General features: G+C 47.3%; 1 protein-coding gene across 2 annotated transcripts; it reads right to left on the bottom strand.

Annotated features, from left to right (window-relative positions):
* Nucleotides 1-446: 446 nt before the first annotated feature.
* Wnt5a (Wnt family member 5A) lies at nucleotides 447-22,933 on the bottom strand. 2 transcript variants are annotated; one of them, XM_071618826.1, is made up of 5 exons: nucleotides 22,091-22,933; nucleotides 15,377-15,504; nucleotides 13,901-14,151; nucleotides 8,815-9,107; nucleotides 447-5,293 (listed from the first exon to the last, which is right to left on the bottom strand). In XM_071618826.1, the coding sequence occupies exons 2-5, from the start codon at nucleotides 15,454-15,456 to the stop codon at nucleotides 4,835-4,837; spliced, it is 1,083 nt and encodes a 360-aa protein (XP_071474927.1). In that variant the 5' UTR covers nucleotides 15,457-15,504; nucleotides 22,091-22,933; the 3' UTR covers nucleotides 447-4,834. The 2 variants fall into 2 exon arrangements, with proteins under 2 accessions (XP_071474927.1, XP_071474926.1); XM_071618825.1 differs by having other exon boundaries at nucleotides 21,600-22,933.
* Between the last annotated feature and the right edge of the window lie 231 nt (nucleotides 22,934-23,164).

Below are 23,164 nucleotides of genomic sequence, written 5' to 3' on the forward strand. Positions count from 1 at the left end.
ATATGTTAATAGTGCCAAGCCTAAGGAACTCTGCTCTAAGACCCTCACTGGCAACCATTGCAACATGAAAGAGACAACAAGCAAAATATCTCACACAGTTTTCTTTCTTTCCTCAAATCCTTCTATCTTTCTTTTCTTGCCTTAGCATTGCATGGCAAAACCCATCTCTCTGTGCTAAAAGACTACATTGAAGAATAACCTCCCACTACAACGTGTACATATTAGCAGCAGCCACAGAGCAAACAAGAAATAGAAAAATTAGCAACAGGAAAAGAAAATAAGAGTATTAAAGTACAAAATGAAACCTTGAGATTCAAACATAATATTGTGTACATGCCTGAAATGGTAGTGTTTTGTTCTAGACGCCCTAAGCCATAACCCGGGGCCCCCATCAAACTTCAATGGGCACCTCTGTCAGCTAAACACACACACGTGACTACGCTGGATTTCATAAAATGATTTTAATAGAAAAGTACAAGATATGAACAAAAATAAATAATCTTTATCTCATTTCTAACCCAGCAAATGGTACACTGTATATAAAAATGGTCTCAGATGCAATTTTTCTTCATTCCTTTTGCTTTGGAAATCCTAAGACAGCATTTTAATTCAATCTTCTAGATTCAAATTGATACATTAAAAAAAAAACTCAACCCAACCTTTAATTTCTCAACATCAATTTTTTGCTGATGTTTTTCTAAAATAAAACATTATCCAGTCATCTGATTGAAGTGTAAAAATTTGTGTCAACAGGTAAGTTTGAAGACGTCTAAGTTTTCATTCCTATGTCTCTGTTTCCTAAATAAACAATTTATTTCATTATCGTTCAAAACACAGCATCTTGTGTTTACCATTCCATAGAGAGGAGACTAGAAAACACTTATTTTAAAAAAATAAATATTTTAAAGTATACTTTTTACAGCAATAATGCACTATTTAGTTCGGTGCCTTGGTGCTTATTTCTATTAAATATATGTTTCAAGTTATAAGCAACTTTTCTATCTATCTCTCTGTATATTTATATTATGGGCCACTCCATCTTTGGGGACTGGTTTTGCTAATGATCTACAGGAGTCAGCTACTACCAGTCTTTTCTGGAGAACTCAGTGTCCTTCTATCACGTCATATCTGGGGACACCAGTGGTTTGAATAATGTTTTGTAAACACAAATTGAAAACTGGTATTGGCAAAATCATCTGAGAAAGATTTTGGAGAGGCTACTGACCTCAGGAGGCCAGCACCTCAAAAAAACTGAACAGAGACGCTGGACTAAGACACAAAAATCTTGCTTTTACTTAAGGCCATAATGATCATTTTGAACACGGCCCTGTTTGCTGTTGCCTGTATATAAATTTTTTGTTAATTTTCCTGTATTGGGAAGATCTTGAATGCTCTCCAGGATGAGAAGGAAAAAAAATATGCTGACGCTGCTACATCCAGTATATGTTTTTGCAATAAAGAACACTGGTCAATATACAACTGAGGAAAAACTGAAACAGATGTGAGTCCTAGAACCACAAGCGTTTGAATTTGCCCAGAAATGCTATTTTAAACACTCTATATGTTGGCCTACTGTTTTTTTGTGGAGTAATGTATTCTTGGCGTCCATAAAAGGTTTCAATATGTTACAAGGTTATCCAGAAAGAAAGAAAAAAAGAACAAAAAGATGCAAAGGGCTAAGTATCAATCTGTGCGGGACTGGCCAGAATTAGGTGTAATTTCCATAAAGCACAAAAACGTGTTCTAATTGCAGACTGAGGCTTTCTTTTCATAAAAACTGTTTTCAAAGGGGCATAGAGATATCACACCTGCTCCACCTCACGCTCTAACATAAAGGTGCAATAGTTGCAGTGGTAAACATAAAGCTATCTTTTTTTTTTTTTTTTACTAAAAAACTGGTCATGGATAAAAGCATGTGCCTTTTTGGTTCTTCTCTGGGATGTTACAACAGCAACACGCTCTAAAACAATTAAGTTATATGCATCATGCTAAAAGAATGTGAGCAATCCTATAACCAGCTTTAAGCCATCTGCTTGCTTTTTTTTTTTTTTTTTTTTTTTTTGAGGAACACATATAGGAAAAGAGAATTCCCCTTTTGTTCTGTTACATATAGAAATCTTTTGAAGCTTCCAAATAGTTTGGTTTTGGTAAAAAAAAAAAAAAAAAAAAAAAAAAAAAAAAAAACCCTCTCTCCTCTTCCGTTATTTTAACATGTAGTCATCCTAAGCTATCCCTCATGCCCTTCTCCAAAAACCTCCTCATGAATTATCTGAAGGACAACTGAAACCACTTACCAATATACAAGTAATATTTTATTTATTCTATCTTCCATTGGCATAAGCCTTTCAATGTTTGTTTTTTTTTTAAACCAGTGAAATATACAAATCACACAAGACGGAAATATGTACATTAAAAGTACAAAATAAAGGCCATAGAAGATATACATAATATCTGAGTGACACCGTAGAATATCTTACATTAAATAGTTTCTTTTAAAAGCTAGGATCGTTAAACTCAACTCTGTTCATAAACGTGAATCACTAAAAAGGAACACAATCTGATTTAGCAAATAAAAAAAAAAGTACTTCGTGGTTTTTGAAGAATAAAAACCAAAAAAGTGACATTTTAAACTCATTAGTGCTTTTTTTAATTTCAAGATCTTTTCTTTCAATTCACTGCAACTAAGGGGAAGTGAACATCCTTGTGCAATAAATTAAGAGCCATAGCTGGCTGAGGTGATGTGCAGGCCACCAAGCCTACAAAGGGTATGGGCGATGTGCATCGTCCCAAACCTTGAAAACCATGTGAGTCTGAGATAGGGACACACTTGATGGCACTTTGGGAAAAGAGGTGTCCTGGTTTAAAAAAAAAAAAAAACTAGCTATCTATATAGTGGACTGGGTTTTCCTTAGGGATTCAAATAAGTGCCATCAAGTCTGACAGGTACCAGTTTCCACTCTGCAGAATGAGCTAAACACAGTGAGAAAGGATGACAATGTTTCTGGGCTGTACCTCTTACCATCCATACCTGCACTGAACAAATAATGCCCTCTCCACACAGTCTACAAAGAAAAGGAGGCAGGAGAAAAGAAGTTGGACAGGAAAGAGGAAAACAATCTCCAAATCAACATGCACTTCAGCCAGTCAGACTGTCAAGCTTCCTCAGAAACCAGCTTGCTTCCTGGTGCTCGGCAAGGGCCACAGGCCAAGCTCAAGACTCAAAAAAAAAAAAAAACTTTTGGAAAAATCCCAACTGGATAAATTGCAGTGAAGGACGACAATGCTCCAGACAGAAAAATAAGCCCCGAGTAAACAGTAAATCTAGATCACTGGCTGCACCAAGATATAATTATATTTATATTTATATATGTATATATATATATATATATGTTATGTACAAAAGACTTGAGATATCAGGCACCATTAAACCACATCCCCCCCCTTATAAATGCAACTGTTCAAGTATATTAGGAACAGTTTTGGGGTACACCTGCAGTAAAATAGGAAAAGCACGGGTGGATAGTCTCAACACAGGATTATAACAGCAAATCACTGGGACATCTCTGTGGACTCTGTTAGCCGAGTAATGTCATTGAAACATACGAAGTTACTGCACTTCAAAATAAAAGTTTTAGAAAAAAAAAAATCCCTAAGTAGCGCACTGTTTTCCAAGTGGAACTCCTCATATTTCATTTCCTGTCCTATAATCAAAGGGGACCCAGCGGAGCTGCCGTTTGGAAGCGTGGCCAGCATCACATCACGGCACAGAGAGAGACCAGAAAGGGCTTGGGGTCAAGTGGAAGGTGGATTTCACTTTTTTTTTCCCCCCCTCAAATAGGTTTTCTGTTCTGGTGCAGTGTGGAACTCTATGCAATCAGCTTGCTGTTTGGCCTGAGGATCTGTGGATGGAATTCATGCATTATTTTCATTACTAGCCTTTATGAACCAAGTATCCCTAAGAAAATCACAAGATTTTTTTTTCCTTATAGTCAAGCTAATGCTCCTTCCCCAAACAAAATATTATGCAAAATCATTTGGATCAAATAATAGACAGAATCATTTGGGGAGAACACCTTCCAATCATGGCCTCCATTGCAATTTTTTTTTAATTTCTGGGGACTTTCCTCTCTGCTACCCAAGTTGCACCAGCTATTAGAATAAGACCATCTGTACATGGAATATGTGAGAAGAATGAGATATATGATATACCTTTTTTTCTTTGAAGATCAAGATTCTTGCTCTTATATTTAACATGATCATTTTGGAAATATAAAAGCAGGCTGGCAGCCCCTGGGAAGTGGCAGGAGGGGGCAGTATCTCATTTTCTCTCTTTTTTTGTTACAAGACCTTTTATTTTGCACCAGAGCATTTACAACTCATTTTGGTCACAGAGGCAGAATCTCAAGCAGACCTGCACCATCCTCTTCCAACTGATCCTAACCCATCCCATATGACTCCAGAGTTGAGAAGAAAAAAATGTATTTACTTTCTGGATGCACACTACCTAAGCAGCTAAGTTGGGTGTGTGTTGTAATCCCCTCATTCTATATTAGCAAAGTCTTGTATTACCTTTTCAAAGATCCACAAAATAAATATTTTTTTCTTGGTTCCCACCCCCCACTATTGCCAAATAATAATTATAATATTAATAATAAACCACAGAGTTCTTAGATGGTAACAGAAAAAAAATATGGTTCTGCTTGCAATTCTTGGGGAAAAAATAAAAAATATTTTTTAAAAAAGAAAAGAAAAAAAAAAAAAAAAAACAGAATCACTGTACTTTCTATAAATAAGTGGGTCCTGGGAGTGGGGCTGGGTAACGGGCAGGCGCCCACTATTTGCACACAAACTGGTCCACGATCTCCGTGCACTTCTTGCACTTGACGTAGCAGCACCAGTGGAACTTGCAGTGGCAGCGCTCAGTCTGCACGGTCTTGAACTGGTCGTAGCCACGGCCACAGCACATGAGCTCGCAGCCGTCCATTCCCTCCGATGTCTTGTTGCAGAGACGGCCCTGCGTGCCCAGGGAGCCAGTGCTCTCGTTGCGCACGCAGTAGTCGGGGCTGGGGTCGATGTAGACCAGGTCCTGCGTGGTGGGTGAATTGAAGCGGCTGTTGACCTGAACCAACTTGCCTCTGCTGTTGAGCCGCATGGCCGCGGCGCTGTCATACTTCTCCTTCAGGGCGTCACCCACCTTGCGGAAGTCCGCCAATTGCAGCCAGCACGTCTTGAGGCTACATGAGCCAGACACTCCGTGGCACTTACAGGCCACATCGGCCAAGTTGTACACCGTCTAGGAGCAACAGGGATGGGAGTTAGTGTGCGAATTCATGGAGGACCCCAAGACGTGGGTGTGGGTTGTATTAACAAAGCTCTTCACCTTCTAGTGGAGCTGGTTTCAATTAGGGGCTGTGTTACTTCTTCTTTCTCCACTACCAGAAGGCTTGTGTTGCCTTCTTTAAAAACAAAGTTTTTAATGAAGTTTTTAATGATGGCAAAGTTTTTGAATGGGAACGGGGGTGGATAATTCCATTTGCTTCTTTTTTAGGGAAACCCAGTACATGTGAACATGCATCTCAGTGATTTCACAATCCCTTGTCTGCATTCCCTGAATGAATCCCGACTGCCATCCCACAGGGCACATGCTCTTATCACCCCATTTCAGAGAAGGAAAGTGAGAACCAGAGAGATGAGTTCCTCCAGCCACTTGGAAGTGGAGGAGTAGGATTTGAACCCAGGAATTTGGACTCTGAGCTCATGTTAAGGGACTTGCCCATGGTCACCCAGTTGGGGGGTCTTAAATTTAGAAGGAGTCCATCCCCACTGGGATTGGGGTTTGAACCTTTATACAATCCTACTATCACTACTGTGTGCCAGGCACTGCCACAGGAGCCCTTGTACTCTTGATCTCATTCGATCTGGGTTAGATGACAACAGAGTGATACGGAGACAGTACGTGACCTGCACAGGCCATATAGACAGAATGTGGGGAGACTGGGCCTAGATTTCAGGTGTCTCCATTCTTGCTTTCAGCATAGTCTCTAACCTGCCCACTACCCCACAGGCCAAAAGCACCCACCCTGGAGCCAGGTAGACACGGATTCTGTTCCTGACTCTGCCCTTGAACTTAGGCAACTGGCTGCACCTTGCTAAGCATCATTTTCCCTCCATCTAGGAGACTGTGAGGTACCAATCTCTCAACACTGTTAAAAGGATAAAATGAGGGAAGGCACAGAAAGTGTTCGGCACGCCAGACAGAGTACATCTGGTCTTGCTCCAGGGTGATGGGGGCATGGCGTCTGGGCCCTTGCCCAGTCATCTCTGGCCTCCCAGTAGCAGTGCCCATGGGTCTGGCCCCACAGCACTGTGCCCAGCAGTCTGGGAGGTGGTGGTTGCCTATTTATAGTCCCTACTGCCCACAGTTCCTTGTGCCAGCGACCTTGCAAAATCTACATGGCGTGGGTTTGCTGGTGAGGGCCAGTCAGGAACCTGGAGGCCGCTTCTACCCGACAGCTACCTTCCTCCCCCAGGGATTCATAAGGGGCTTTCTTTTAAAAGGGGCCAAAGTGTACTCTCGGCATAAAGACTTTCAGGCACTCAGCTAGTCAGAGGAAGGTTTTGCAAACATATTTAACCTTTGCTCCCCTTTGAGGAAAATAAAAAGCTAATGCCCTGAGGAAATTCTAATATGACTTCCTGGCATAGTGCCCAACTTCCCACCCTTACCCCCACCATCCTGGAGAAAAGCTGTCTTCTATGTAACCTCACCCACCAGGATCTAAACTCAGCTTACTGCCCCAATGATAGAATATGCCCCCAATAAAACCCACTATTAAAAATGTGGATATTGAGTGAAATTAAAATATGAAAGGTACCTTTCAAAATCTCCTAAAGTCCCCTCTTGTCATCTATAAATCCCCCAACCCTCTCTCCTTGGTTGTCAAGCCCCTGATGATTTCTCCAGGGCAGGGGGTGGGGTGGGGGGAATTTTAAGAATGTTCTAAAGATGGCTGAGAGCATGGAATATGGGTGCACAGTCAGCCACACCTCTCTCCTGGAGGTGCTTCTGGTCAGAGACACAGAGTAGAGTGAGGTGTCCCTGATAAGGATAGGTGCCAGGTCATGGGCTTTCAGAAAGAACAGGGCTGAACCCAACCATGTCAATGAATAGTTCAGGCTCTATGGCAAAGGAGGCCAGGGAGGAGACTACATTTCAACTGGAGTGATTATTTGAGTCCTGAAGGCAACCACAGGCAAAAATTGGCAGAATTTTATCTTTTCCTGACACCCCCAAATGTTTAATATTTGAGAAGAAGATAAGTTAGCTGGATTTATCTACGCAATCTTTGACTTCTCCACATCCTTTACTCCATAACATTTAATAATTAAGTGATCATTTATCAAGCACTTACTACTGGCTGACACTAAAACTAAAACCTTAGATTGAATCAAAAGAAATTATCATTTTGTCAGTCAAAAATGGCCACGGATTGCCAATGTCACATGGTTCAACCTACCACATGATCTTGTTTAGTCCTTACAACAACCCCAAGTGAGAGTCACTGTCATGGCCATTGACAGATGTGGAGGTAAGGGAATGGAGGCTCAGAAACCAAAAGGAACAGACTGAACTGGAATGAAACCTACAGTTCTCTAATTCCAAAAGCTCTGGCCCTTCACCCCTAACCTGTGATGCAAGAGTTTAATACAAATGAACCTAGACTTAGATTTCGATCCGTTAATTTTCTTCCACGGTCCTGAAGTGGTTCTCTTGGACTCAGTTTCCCGATCTTTGAAATGAGGGTGTGGGCCAGAGGGTTCTAAGGCTCCTTCCAGTCCTGTATGATCTACTCTGTGATTATCTCTCTTTTTCCTCACCCCAAAATACAGAAGAGTGAAATCTCTGACCAGAAAGTTCCTGGCACCTACCTTGGGTTCTGTGAAAAAAAAAAAAAAAATAATGGCCCTGGTTTTCACTGCTGCCAAAGTTAAGAAAAGTTTTCACCCCTTCATTTTAAAGCAGCCATAAAGTGCCATGTGTTTAACCGCAGGAAAAAAAGGGTCTTTTTAACTATTGTGGAGTAGCTTTTCATATCCCCACCAGGAGAAGGAGAGAGTGGGGTCCAGGGGATTCAAGAGGGCTGCAAGACCAGTCTCACTGGGCACTGCTGCTGCTCCCCTCCTCTCCACAGCCACCCTGTGATTGGCCCGATGGTCAGCCCTATAAAATTCCATGCTGCTAAAAATGCTGTCGTTTCTCCTAGAAAAGCCCTTTTTAAAAACCCTCAACCCATCGGGCTTGCTATCTAATGACATAAGGAGGGCAGGGAGAAGGAAAGGAAAAGAAAGAGAAGGCCTCAGAGCTGGGGTGAGGGCTTTCTCAGTGGGGCATCTACTGAGGATAAACACAAATTCTCTCTCCAAATTGCAACCCAACCACAAACATGATCCAAGGAGGAGGGAGAAAATTATTAACATTTTTATTTTTAAAATTGCTCCGGGGACTGGCTAACAAGGAAGGGGAGATGTAGCTCGTCCAGCAGCTGGCTGGGATGGGCAGGTGGGATGATTCACCCCTAAGATCCCTCTCAGGGGTGTGCACCCCTCTCCAGAGACGGATGACGTGAAGGGAAGAGATGGGTGGTGACAGGAGGACAGGAGAGAGGCGGAGAGACACAAGGAAAGATGAATGAGACCGGGAAAGAGAAAGAGATGCGGAGCCAGAAACAGCCAGGAGGCGGTAGAGGCACCGGAAGACACTGTGGCTGGGGACAGCAGGCCTGGTGGCGGGGCAGGACGCGCGGGCAGACTCACCCTTCGGCCCGCCTCGTTGTTGTGCAGGTTCATGAGGATGCGCGCGCTCTCGTAGGAGCCCTTGGCGTGGATGCGCTCCCGCTCGCGCGCGTCCACGAACTCCTTGGCGAAGCGGTAGCCATAGTCGATGTTGTCACCGCAGCCGCCCCACAGCCAGTCTCGCGGCAGGTCCTTGGGGCGCGCTGCGCGACTGCAGCCGCAGGTGGACAGCTCGCCCTCGCGACACGCCCGGCTCATGGCGTTCACCACCCCCGCGGCGCTCACCGCGTACGTGAAGGCCGTCTCGCGGCTGCCTGCAGGCGAGGACGTGGAGTCACCAGGTTGCCTGCCCACCCAGTAGGCCTGTGACCCGCTGGGGGTGCGGAGAAAACCCCCGCTGGGTCTCCTGGAGAGGGCAGAGGGAGGCCCAACACATGCTAGCTGGGGTGGGGAGCAGGGTGAGCCCCAGCACATCAGCTGGGAGGCTGGGGTCAGGGGAACAAGGAGAATCCACCCCCCCACACCCCACACCCAGGTGTGTAGTCCCTGCTGAGGGGCAGGGTGAGCCCCTAACAGACCAGCCCTGGTCCACTGAGCAGGGCAGAAGAAACCCCAGCACATGCCCACCCTGGACTACCCTAGGGGACAGGGCCAGGCAAAGCCCCCAACACACTGCAAGTCCTGCGGAGATAAACCTCAGCCTGGCTGCTTACACAGGCCCTATCCCTAACTGACACTCAGGCTCTGGGCCCACCTCAAGGGGGAGCTAAGAAAGAGCCTCAACACAGAGAGAAGCAACAAGTAACAAAGGAGAGGAGATCTTTGGTATCTTCTCTCTGACATTTCAGAACCTAAGGCAGCAGTGCTGGATTGATTTTCTCTACGGCTGTTTTGAAGATATTCAAACTTCTTATTTCCCAAAGTGTCCATGAAAGAAGTCATTGAAGGAAAGCTTGGAATTGGGGTAGACTTGTTACCCTTATTCTAATGTTTGGTATTATTTTCATTTCGCACAGGAGCACAGAATTTGCTAGACTTGGAGCCTCTACATGTCTTAGACGCCCCCAACCCCATCCAAGACAGATTATTCCTGTGGCCACACAAGTTGTGGCCATACTGGTTTTTGCCTGGCACGTCCTCCTTTGCCACTTGTAACCTCTCCTTCCGTCCCATCATGCAGCACAAAGTCTGACTCTGGACAAGGCTCTTTAATTGCCCAGGGGACAGTTCTAAACCTGTTCATAAAGAGTGATAAATGAAAACTTGCATTTTAAATCCCAAACTGATTGGCCTGGTACTTCTCACTCAAGAGTACAAGTGTCTACTCATATTCTTTTAAAACACTGCTGTTCCCTACTGCCACTACGACAGCCATCTTCCTGCCTCTGCCTCAGAGTGTCACATGCACACACAGCCTAGAGGGAAGGGGGGGGAGTTATTCTCCTTCCAGTTTAAAAAATATATATATATTTCCTCATAAAAGTTATAGGAACTCTATTTGTAATAAAAAATGGAGGCTATCGTAAGCCACCTCAAATTCCATTTGCATATGGAGACACTTCTATGTGTAACAAGAAGCCACTTGATAAAAAAGGTGTCCGATTAGAGAGAAAGCCTTCAACTCAGTCAGCTGAAGCTGGGACCGGGGCTTAGGATGAAGGGCCTCACTTTCCTCAACTGTAAAATAAGGGTATTGAACGAGATGCTCAGGGGGAAAAGGCCCCTTCTGGCATGGAAATCCCTGTATCAGAATCAGTTTCTCCTGCACTTACTTTGAGAGCTTGCTAACCACCTTTTTTGAAGGAATGAGAAATCAGCAGCAGGACAGGTGACAACAGGACCTAGCCCCATGCAGGAGGATGGCTATGCCAACTATGTATCCAGCAGACCATTCTGTAGGAGGATGGCCATGCCAACTCAAGCATCCGGCAGACGGCCCTCTCCTGGGACATCCCTGCTCCACACTTGAGTTGTGGCCATTTGTGATATCCCCTTCCAGGAATGGTGGTGGCTCTGATTCACCACAGACCTTCCCCCTCCCACGTTTTAAAAATGAATAACTCGAGGAGTGCTAGTGGTTGGCAGGAGGATCCAGAAAGTTCCTGCATGTAATCTATCTAGCTCAGATTAGAGAGGCAGAGAACATGGAGGGAGTGGAAACAAATGAGGAGAGCAGACAGATACCAGGGAGTTATTTGAGGATTAACGCTGATAATACAGAAAATGTCATGGCCATGGACAGGAGACTTGTAGAATAAAGAAACTGTGGCTAAAGGAAGAGAAGATAAAGTGATCCTCTGAGGACGGAGAGAAATAAGACACTGCCCTTTGAGTACACAGAGTATAAAGGGGCTTTTACACAAAACACAAATGTTGCTTTTTTCATTAAGTCTATCTTGAAAATACAAATAGTGCTTTTTTTTTTCTTTTTTTGTCCGTCTTCCTTTTTTTGCCCTAGAATGCAAACCTGGTAGACATCTCTAAGCTGATTGGTCACTGCAGCAAAAAATGTCAGTTTGAAAAGTGCTCTTTGGCTAATGGCCTGTGGATACAGTCGTCCCCCGGTTGGAATACTGCTAATTCAGTGAGGTTTCCCTCTGTGTGAAATCTACATCTGCTTGGATCCTCACACCCCTTAAAAATGGCGCCCTCCTGACATATCTTTTCACAGTGTGGAAACAAAGACAAGACGGGGACAAAAGCTGGATGGGAAGGGTTAGCATGATGAAAAATGAGAGTTTCCAAAACGAAGAGCGGGCCCTTCATGAGGCAATTGTGCACGGTGCCTCCAAGCCAACTGGCACCTTAGAAAAATGAGTTGAGTAGCGGGTCAGAGGTGGCAGCTGAGCCTCTCAGACACTGGCCCTTCACACAGTCAGATTGGCTGAGACAAGAATTAACTCTCACTGTCCCTGGGTTACTAAGTGCTTTGGGGACGGGTGCACCCACACCCGTTGGGCATCAAAGGTCTTTTAAATTTTCTCTGAGCTGATTCCCTTCAAACTTCTCCTGAAGTGGAGAAGTAAAAGCAAAGAAACTTCCCCCTCCTGGATTTGGGTCCATGTTCCTATTTCATAAAAACTGACTCTATTTTTTTACTTTTCTCTATCTCTTCATTCTAATAAGCATGAAAGAGAAGGCCCCATCCATGTCCCACCACAAGCCACCCAGCAGCAGCCTTCTGTTCTGAGATACCAGGCACTGTGGGACTTTGGCCAGGAAGGATGCGGCATGTGCTCTCATCTTCCAGGGACATCAGCTGACTTGCCCACAACATCTAGGAGGGCCCCTTCAAGGCTGTCTGGAGGTTCCCCACCCACTCACATCCCAGCGACACAGCTGAGGGAGGACCAGAGAGTGTTCTTGCGAGGGACAATTAAATGTAGGCCTTTGTCCCAAGTGTTCTGCTTATTCCCTGAGGAAATAGCCTCTTTGAATCTTGGATCACATTTAAAATAAATCTCCAGCAGAACTTAAATTCACTTAGCAAATGATAGCTTATTCTGAGCATTTTGGCCCCAAACAGGCCATGTACGAAGATGAGAAGAGGACATTAAATCAAAGCTGTGTTCAAGTGACTACACAGAAAAACAGTTCCAACTGCGATTTTTCTTCTAGTTCCCATCAGAGGTGTATGATTTTTTTGCTAACTCATATCCATGTGGACAAAAAATGGTCCCATCATTTAAGAGGCCAGCAGCTGAGGAGAAACATAAAAGGAGGTGGGGGGGGGGGACTGAAAACTTATTTGAAAAGAGTTTTAAGAGTCTGTTGCTCTCACACAGTATCAGAATATGGAATTAAGTCTCCAGCACATCCTAAGTTAACTCCACCAGATGAATCTATATGCAAGGACCACTCCTATGTTCCTGAAGCTCAGTCCCTCCATCCAACCCCGGTGTATACATTAGCACATTTCAATCATTAACTGAAAGAACAAAGGCCTATGAAGCTTGCAAGCTGGGGCTCCAAGCCATTTTCCCATTCAGTAAGAGGAATGGCTTCCAATTTCGTATTATTTTAGTTTATGAAGCCCCTTGGCTCAAACATCTACTGACAACTCTTTTTTGTTCTCAATGAATGCACTTTTCAGCGTTTGGTTTTTTTGTTTTTTGGGTTTTTTTTAAGCATTTTATCCATCCGTGATGGATATTAAGCTAACTTTTATCTTCAGTCTGTATAAACAGTTAATTGCTTTGATAAATAGCTTCTTATTTTCAGTCACTGCAGTCATATTAATTATAAGGTCTTGTTTGCATAAAAGTAAAGAGACCTAAAATATTCACGCTAGGAAACACACATAGGACCACATCTGTCAAGTAGGATCCTAGACTATTAAACCAAACCACAGGCAAACTGATTTTTCAATTTTTTTTGCCTTGAGTTCATTTTAAATGCTATCTCCTCCCTGAATGGAATAACAAGTTCAACAACGTATTTAAAATAAAAACCCAAACTGTAAGCAATATACTTAAAACTTATTTTTTTAAGTTCCTAGGTTGAGAGCCCAAAGATGTGCTTTTCTGTCAATTGTCAAAATCTTCCATGCAAATTGCATCATTTCTAATTAAAATTCTTTCTAGAACCAAAAAAAAAAAAAAAAGTTTTTAACATATATATCATCGTGGTCTCAGGACATATCTATTTTAAGAAAATTAAAACCTTGTTCACTTGCAACTTATCCAGCATTCTGAAAGATGACAGTTTTTAGTTTGATGTCTAGTCCTTTGAATTGTGGCTTAAGAAACTTCTAACAAAAGAGTTTTTACATTTAGAAGGTTCTAAATGACTTGACTCCCCCCTCCCCACCACCATTTACTTCTGAGAAACTAGAAGAAGTTTTCTGCTTCTACTTTCAACAAAATGCATTTTATAAAAAGTAGGTGTTCAGGAAAATGGAGGTGTCCCTTATGCTCCCCTTGTGATCTGGTTAAAGAAGTTAGAAACTTAGGATCAGATGTGGGACCACTGTAATGACAAAAATCCCCAGGCCATCATCCAAGCTGGAAGATGCCCTCCTCATCCAGCCCAGGAGCAAACATGGAAGACTTTTTCTAGGAAAAAAAAAAAAAAAAACAGTTCACATATATTTTAAGTGGTTTCCTACCTATCTGCATAACCCTGCCAAAGACAGAGGTGTTATCCACAGTGCTGCAGTTCCATCTTCGATGTCTGAACTGATACTGGCATTCTTTGATGCCTGTCTTCGCGCCTTCTCCAATGTATTGCATGTGGTCCTGATACAAGTGGCAGAGTTTCTTCTGTCCTTGAGAAAGTCCTGCCAGCTGGCTGCAGAGAGGCTGTGCTCCTATGATATATACTTCTGACATCTGAACAGGGTTATTCATACCTAGCGACCTGCAAAGGGGGGGAGATGTGCATTCAAGATTTACGTGAACTCTGGAGGTGGGCCCCCTGAAAGCATGTCAGCAATACATAGTTTTAAGCACACAGATGCTTTTTCTCTCCTGCTTGTCCTCATGACAAAGTATGAGGAGGGCTTCATAAAACTCTTCTGTTTAAACTCCGCTCAGAAAACGGAGGTATTGTGCAGTCCCCATCCTGCCAGCTGGCTCTGTAGTTAGCGCTTTCACTCCCTTTCTTGCCCTCATTTGCCATATACCTGAACCCATATTTCCAAAATCTACCCAGAAAAGGGAGAAATGACAGTTTCGGGGGGACTGCCTTTGACATTAGAGAAAAGTGACTCACTTTGCCCCACAAATTGGATTTGCCTGCCTTGAAAACATATGAATGCTGAAAGTAGACACAATTAGACATGGCTAGGAGATAGCAGTTCTTTTCGACTGATGGAAGAACAGAGGGACAAGTATACGCACTGAAGAAAATTCACCACGTTTCTGGATACTTTAAAAGAGTTCCTTATGTGATTGTGAAGGACTCAGCACAGGGTATCCAGTGAACAGAAGTTATGTTTGACAGACAGAAAAATGCTATTCATTTACAGGGGAAAAAATATCCAGAGTCCCGTCAAAAATAATCCTCTGGATATATTGCAGTCTACAAGGCCCTTCCAGAAAGAAGAAAGAAACCCCCACTACGGACATTTGACTACTTCAAGTTCACCTCCTTTTGATCAAATTTCAAGCCCAAACACTTCTCCACTTGGTGTAGAACTGTCTCCCTACCACTCTGCTACTCTGTAGGTTAATAACCTCAAGTGACAAAAAAATAAAAGTTGAGACTCATTTGTACTACCAAGAGATGGCAAAAAAATAAATTTTATAGATAGGCTTACAATTATTAGAGAAGTGAATTTCTGTTCCCTTTTATTACATGATGTTCTACAAGCGCAGATCTGAACAAGGGCCTTACAGAAAAAAAGGCCTAGATTTACAGGTTCTGATTTCCTAAAGAACTGAAGATAAAGCTTTACAATATATTAACAAGTTAAAAGAAAATACTAATTTAAAAATATGTATAAGTAAAATAGATTATACATACATGGATTGGATAAATGAACCTACATTCACTACCTAGCTTTAAATGTTGCAGCATCTTACAAAAGAATTTCCAATTTAAAAAAAAAAAAAGAGGAATATACACATAGAAATGAACTTACCACCAAGAATTGGCTTCTATTACAACCTGGGCGAAGGAGAAAAATATGGCCAGAGCCATTAGGAAGAACTTGGAAGACATTGCACTTCCAGCCGTCCTCAAAGCCACTCCTGGGCTTATTATTCCACTCTGGAGAGGAAAGAAAGGAGCAGATGTTTATTGCCTCTCAGATAATTTTCAAGCATACAAGTTTAAACAACGGAAGCATCCGGGGTCTCTTAAGTTTACTGTTGATTGACTGCGCTTCTTCTCCTCCGTGAGTTTTTTTTTTTTTTTTTTTTTTTTTGATGGCAAGATATAGGCAGTTTCTTTTTCCAAATTAATCCACCCACGCAACCTCACCAGGAAATCTGATTTCGCTAGGATCCTGCACGCGGGGCACGCCAGCGATTACAAACATGTCTCAATGCTGTTGAGTCAAAGCCCCGGTGCCAGGCGCTGCCTCCTTCCTGCTTGCTCGAGTCCCGCACCCCCTCGCTCCCCTCTAGTTCGCGCTGAGTTTGGTCCCTCCTCGGGAATTCACTCGGGAACCCGCCGCCACCCTCGTCCTCTCCCCGACCTGGGCCGAGCAACAAGTGGAGCCAGAATTAATTCCATGGGCGGGCGAGAGGAGCGCGAAGGCGAGTGGAGCGCGCCGCAGGCGGCTGCGGAGGAGGCGGGGTGGCCAGCGTGGGGGTGGGGGGTGGGGGCAGGACGCGGGAGGGAAGGGCAGGGGGTGGGGGGCGAGGCCCCGGGGACCAACGCGCTCGAGAGTGCCCAGCTGGGAAATGCAGCTCAGAATTAACTTCGTATGTTTCATAATCAGTTTACGGGCCGATTTGGGGAAAGCCACTTCCAGATGGGGAAGAGCAGCCCCGGGTTTCCTTTAGGACGCTCTTCAGCCTGATTGGGGCGGGGAGAAGGAGATGAGGGGGCCTAGGGAGAACAGGGAGAGAGGTCTGCTCTCCCAACCAAAGAAACCGGAAAATGGTGCCCCCCCACCACCACCCCTGCCTGCGGCCTCCTCCTCAGATTCAGAGAAGGAATGGAACTCCTGAGGAAAGAAGAGGTTCTGGGTCCAATCCTTCTGGGAGAGAACACTTTCCCTGCCCTTCTCACAACCTCCCCCCAAATTGATTTTTTTTTCATTGTCTCCTCCTGCCCCCATGCCCGGCAGCTGCTGTGGAGAGAGGGGACAGGAAGCCCAGAGGGACTCCAGTTTCTCTTGGTCCTTCCCGGTCTGGGGTTGTCGGCCACTTCGCGATCGCGACACCAAGAGCCTGGCCTTGGAACGCTGCCACCCCGCCTCCAGTCTAGCCTCTCCAGCCCCACTTAGATACAGTTAAGTCAATTCCGAAAGGCAGGGAAGTGGGGAGAGGACAGGACGAGTTGAGTTCCTGGCAGGGCCAGAGATGCCCCGGCTCCCAAGCCGCAGCTGTGCCCCAGAGTCCAGGTCTCAGGGCCTCGGGCGGCGAAGGTTCCTTTCGTGAAGAATTTCAATGGCAGGAGTTGGCCTTGCAAGCTTCCCCTGACATTCCTGCCCACTGGTGACTTCCCCACCTGTAGGCGGCGGCGGAGCTAGGCGAGTGCGGGTGGGAGGAGCGGGTTCCCAAAATCCCATTTTACATTTCTGATAAGCGTAATTCTGTCGCGCTGTGCCGCCCGCAGCCTCAGAGGGAGCCCCTTCTTCGGGAAAGGAAAGAAAGGTGAGCCTCCTCCAAGCGGCGGAAGGGCCCTGCCTGGAAACCATGGTAAAAGGGATGGAGGGGACCCAGGCAGCGCTGAAAATGCTAAGGGGCTCTGGAGCGTGCCGCGACTTTTCCCGGAGAGCCAGTCCTTTGGGTCCAGACACCTCCGGGCTTCTCGGAGAGGAAATGCTTATGCATTCTCCAGCGCCAGCTAACCAGGGCTCCGCGCCGGTGGCCCAGTCCTCCCCCAAAGCACCGCAAAGCTGGGGGCGCATCCTGGAGAATGGAAATCTGGGGTTTCCCCAGCCTGGGAGATAGAATGCTCAGGCTCCCTCCCCACCCCCGACTGAAGTGTCAAGTTTCCTCCAGGGGAGGGGGTGAGCTACAAGGTCTGCTTTCCCGCGCGGCCCACGCTGCAAAGTCTACTTTGCTCCACCGCGGCCAAAGCCGCGCGCGCGCGCGCACACACGCGTAACACGTTCACCCTCACGCACATTTACACACTCACACTCGTGCACAGACACACAGATTCCGACGTGCTTTTGAGTCGGTGACCCAGATCTCTGCTGGCTCCGCGCACTTTTGGAGCTTCGCTACGGGCGGGGCGCGTGGGGCGGGGCACCGGCAGAGGAGAAATTGATAACAGATTCGGCGGATTACAGCGGATCTCTTTGTTAGAGCCGAAACCCCACAAACCGAACCTACTTGTGGCCCGACGCCCCGGGACGAGTCCACCAGTTCCCAGAACCGGGGCCAGCTAGGAGTGGAGCCATCCGGTCTCCAGACTCGGGTCTCTCTAGCTCCAGGGTAGGGTAGGCTGGGGTGTCCCAACCGGGATCCAACAGGAGAGCCCCAGCGAGTAGCGCCTCCACTTAACCCCGCGCTCTTGCCCGGAAACACCTTGGCCTTCTTCCCGCTCCAATTGCATCGCAACCCAGAAAAGGCCCCACAAGTTTGAAAGACTCGAGGAACCCACAGCGAACTCACTAATAAATACATCCACTCTGTAGGGTAAAACATCCCCATCTGTTTACCAAAAGATCTGATCCGAAAAGACAGTACGAAATGAGACTTCTCAGGAGACTGTCACACCAGGGATAAACAAAAGTTCTGGTCAGAAGAATGAGCTAAATGTTTTCCAACAGAGGCCCAGGGAAGCCGACACTGTAAGGACCCTGGGAAGCTGTTCCTCCTGTGCACCGAGAGGAGGGTTGGGGGCATTTGCCAGGTTCAGCGCAAGGGTGGGGTAAGGTGAAGGGAGGGCGTTCCTTTCCAATCCAGAGTAGCTCTATCTATGTCGTGGCTCCCGCGTTGAGTCTCTCCCCCAAAGTCTCCGCGTTAGATCAAAGGTGTCAACTGTGGGGGATGTTGAGGGGTAAGGGAAAGGAAGATTTGATGAGGAAAACTGATCAGAGGATGTTCCAGGACTCCAGCCAGGGAGCTTCAGAACGCGCGCGCAAAGGCGCCCAGCACCCTAGAGCAGCCACAGGCGGTGGCTGCTCAAAAGAAATGACGAAAAGACTGGGCACGGTGTCCGAACCTCCTCCACTGGGCCCATCTCAGTCGGTCTGGGCATCCCTTTCTATTAGATTGTACATCTAGGGCCCAAGTCTGGGAGTGGAAGTGATGAGGGACGCCAACTAGGCGGAAGAAGTGAGTTTGACTCGGGCTCCCGGTGAGGAAAAGGAAGATGGGAAACTCCAAGAAGAAACTCGGCTCTTGGTGGGGGAGGGAAAAAAAAAAGCAACTGTTTTCCTCACTCTGTTTTCTTCCAAAAGCAAGAAGAGAAATGAAAAAACTTGCAGAGAAAAAACTTTGTTGCAACCTCAAACCTGGGACATCCTGCCTAGGGAGAATGCGAAGAAAAGAGAGAAGAGATGTGATGCGAAAGAATGGGCCGACCAAGGCCAGTAGGGGTCCTCTTTGGGGGCATCAGACGAAGGAGCCCTTGCTCCCCATACCCTGTGACTAGGAGCAGGGGAACTACAGCCATCCCACGCAGCCTGGGGTAAGTATTCTCACAGGGCTGTGTTGTGTGCAGGAGCGCAGTGGGGGGGGGGGGGGGGTAGGGAATAGCCAGGGAAAGAAGGCAGAGGTAGCTCCTGGAGCAGGAATCAGTGCAAAGAAGGTGAACATCCTTTGACCACCCTGGTTTTAGAACCGATGGCAGGTTAGGGGACTGGAGGCTCCAAGAGAAGAAATGTCTGTCACAGCTCTCCTATTTTCTGCCATACATGCATCCCCTCCACAGGCCTCTTCAGACCCCAACATACATACATTCCTCCACCACCACCACCACCATTTACCCTTTCTCATGCAGTTTGTCTTAATCTCTCTGCAAACAGGCTCAACTCTGCCCAGAGGTGAGCAGAGTCCGTGAAGAGAGAAAGAAAATTAAAAATCAGTCCAACCTCCAATTTTTAGAGACAGTTTTACCCCCACTTTTGAATAGACGAAGAAACTGAGGCCGAGGGAGGGAAAACAATACTTGTGAATGATCATAGAGAAACCTGGTGAGACAGCTGAGACCTCACTGGAGTCCTCCTAGGGCCACATTCTCTCCTACACCCAGAAAAGGTACCAACACTTCAACCTGAAGCCCCTTTTGCTTGGGTTAGACCACAGCCCCTTCTTATTGCAGCGGCTGCGCAATGCATTAATCTTCTGGGGACTTTAGAGGTGCCATGCTGGGAGAGTGGGGCCCAGTGGTCGGAAAGGATGGAGGGGTGCAGAGGTGGGGGGGAGAGAGGAGTTGCAGCAGGCGGGCTCCAGGAACGGAGTTCGGTGGCGTCCTACCTCAAGATAACCAACAGGGGGCAGTCGGTACCGTCCAGCGGGGGAAGAAAAAGCTCAGGGTACCGCTCCGAGTTCTGCGCGCACAGGGCTAACCCCTTGTGCACCGCAGCGTTCCCGGGGAAGGGAGGGGAGGGGAAGGGTGGGTTGGAAAGAGAAGACAAGGGAATCAGGCTGGGCCTCCCTGGGAGGGTCATCCCTTGGGTGGGAGGGAGACTAAGGTTGGTATGTCAAGTCTTGAGAACAACTGATCCTTTACCACCACCACCCCCCCACACACACATGCAGGGCAAGAATCCACACACTCCGACACACGCCCCACTTTCTCGACTGCCTTTCGGTCGCTTCGCGCTCTCAGCTTTGCCCCCTCGGGAACTCCCCTGGTAGAGGCTGTCTAGAAAACAAATCTCTTGGTGATTCCGCAGTGAATGCGAATGTTGGTGAGCCAGCAAAGGGCTGTGGAGGTGTGATCGCACAGCAGGGCCCAAGTTACTTCCAAACAACGAACTGTCCATTTAAAGAAAGACGAAAGAGAAGTGGCCCCGATGTTAGACTGGGATTGGAAAGTAAAACAGGGCCGTGTGGATTCGAGTTTTATTTTATTTTACCTTTTTTGTGGTGTTGGGGCGGGGTGGGGGGGGAGAGGGATGTTGTTTGCTTTTAGGAAACATCTTAATTTCAATTCTAACTTTATGCTCCAGAAAACTTAAAATGGGAAAGACGAAGAAGAATAGAAATAAGGATCTAAACTTGGAAGGCAGAAAGAGGAAAAGTTGTTTGGGGGAAAAGCAAAGTTATATTGTAAGAAGAAACGTTTAACTTTTCTTAAAAGTGAACTCTCGTTGACCCTCGGAGTGTGTGACTCGGCTTTAACAGACAACTGACAATTAAAACAAACACGAGTTCACAAACTGGCCCCCGCCCGCTCTCCCAACGCGGAGGCCCAAGGGTTTCTAAAGAACCAGGCAGATTGCGCTCGGGGATCGGGGCGCGCTCTCTCAACCCACGGGATTAGAGCCACCAAGACCACTACTCCCCGCCCCCACCACCACTGCAAAGTGCCTGAGCTCACCCAGTGGCGGCTAATAATGCTAATAACGCGACCCTACTCCCCGCGCCGGGGTGCGCGCTGGCCCCCAGCCAGGCACTCTTAAAGGCACAGGGGCCTGTAACCTCCCTGTTAGTCGGCGGAGACTAGCCTGCAACCTGGCCTAGGTCGGGAGGGTGGGGGTAGAGAATGCGCTTCTCTGAGTAGTTGGGCTCTAGTCCCATTGCCAGATCTCCCAACCAAAGAGTTCCCTTCCCCTTTCGAGCCCCTGCCACACATCCCCCTGGTGCCCACGCAGTGGACGCTTAATAAATATCTGTTGAATTGAATCATTATCCTGTTCCTGAAATATATACACAGTAAACTACACTCGAGAGTCTCAGGGTAAAAAGAAAGTCGTCCGTGAACTACACTCAGTCTTTCTACCATCGATCGTCCCCACTTTTTCTCCAAAGTTAAAAAGATTTGCAGAATACTTGATGCGACGAGGTCTCTGGAGTACGCAGAGGCAGTAGCGGGAGCGTTGGGGTAGGGGGTGAAGAGGTAGGAGACCCTGCCAGCGACACAGGAGTTCAGAGGGTTGATGAAAGGGAGAAATAGGAAGAGGTGGAAGGGACTCAGTTAACTTCCAAAACAAAAAGAAAAAAAAAGGAAAGAAAGAAGAGAAGAAAAGAAAAGAATGAGTGGCGAACGTCCGCGGCGCATAGAACACCTACCTTCATGGCGAGGGGGAGGGGGTGCGGGGAGGAAGTCGCCACCCGAGCGAGGGCAGCCAAGGAATCCAAGCGGAGCGGCCGGGTTAAGCCTAGGGGGACGATCTGGAGCAGGGCTGAGAAGTCCTACCGGGCGCGTCGGGTGGGCGCAATGAACCGGAGCCGAAGCGGGCACTGGCGCCCGGGCCTGGGCTTCCAAGCTGGGGTAGCGCTGAGATGCGCCCAGGAATCGAGGAGGCGCGGAGGAGCTCGAGCCAGCAGCCGAAGCAGGGCCGCGCCGGGGCGCAAAGAGGGAGCCGCGGGTCCGGCGAGGGCGCGCAGACTACTGCTCCGCGGCGAGGCGCTCCCTCTCCAACGTCCATCAGCGACGGCGGTAATTAGGGCTTTCCAACCCCAAATGTGGGCGTGATTGTGCAAAAGACTTTACAACAAATAATAATAAAAAAAATTCTTCACAAGAGAGTGAAAAAAAAAAAAAAAACCCACTACTCAACTCTGGCCCGAGGCGGGGGAAGGGGGGCCGATCCCTGCGCCCAGGTGCCCCCAGTTCATTCACACCACGGATTCTGCAAACTTCTGGCGGCTCACGCCTCCTGATCTCCAGCTCCTCCTCTCTCGGTTTGTGGCCGAAACGTCTGCTTCCAGGGGCTGATCCTGCAGCCGAGTTAGTGTGCGGACGTCTGTGTACACACAGAGACACACACCCAAACACACACACCCACTGCAGCCTTGGGGCCACAGAACAATCAGGCGCGCATGGCTTTTTCTCCAGGAGATGCCGCTGAAAACGCACAAGTCGCCATCAGAGCTGCAAGAGTCGGAGCCAAATTTTGTCCTTTCATTTTAGGGTCTGGCAAAAACTGGGCGCAAAATGAGTGAAAGTCGGCCCCTAAACTTTCTGCCGCGCCGTTTGTTGAGAGGGCAATGGGAAATTGCCTCTGGAGAGACGCTGGCTTTTCCCTTTTCACCCCCTTCTTTCTCTCTTCGGGTTAATGTCCCTCTTTTCCCCGCCTTTCCAGGGCGAAGGCGAAAAGGAGCTAGGGCACCGCGGGCTCGGGGCTTGGGAGGAGAAAGAGCTCAGGGCTCCACAGGCGACTCAGCTCCGGCGGTCCATGGCCGGCAAGGCTGCCCACCTCCTGGTTTGGTGCCGGTTGTCCGAGGGGCAGAGGGGGGGGGGGGGGCAGGCGACCGGTCCAGGGCACGGTGGCGGCGGCGGAAGGAGCTCGCTGGGCAGCAGCGGCAGGGAACCGGACTCTGGGCGGCGGAGGCGGCGCAGGCGGCGCCTCGGAGCCTGCAGCAGCTTTCCACGCGATCGTGTGCCCCAAAGACAGACTGACCGACCGCGGGGACCGTTCCCCCCACCCACCCACCCCCCGGCCCTGCTGGCCAACTGCCTTTCTCTTTCCCTCCCTTTCTTCGGACTCCTCTTTTCCCTGGTGTTCTCAGGGGAAAAAAAAATTATATATATATATATAATTTTTTTTTTTTTTTAAGTTGCAGAACCAAAGGCGGCTGGAAAGAGAGAGGGAAGGCGGGGGTGGATGGGGGGGGGGAGAAAAACTCTAGTT

This window comes from Marmota flaviventris, chromosome 1 (assembly GCF_047511675.1).
Source record: "Marmota flaviventris isolate mMarFla1 chromosome 1, mMarFla1.hap1, whole genome shotgun sequence".
NCBI lineage: Eukaryota > Metazoa > Chordata > Mammalia > Rodentia > Sciuridae > Marmota > Marmota flaviventris.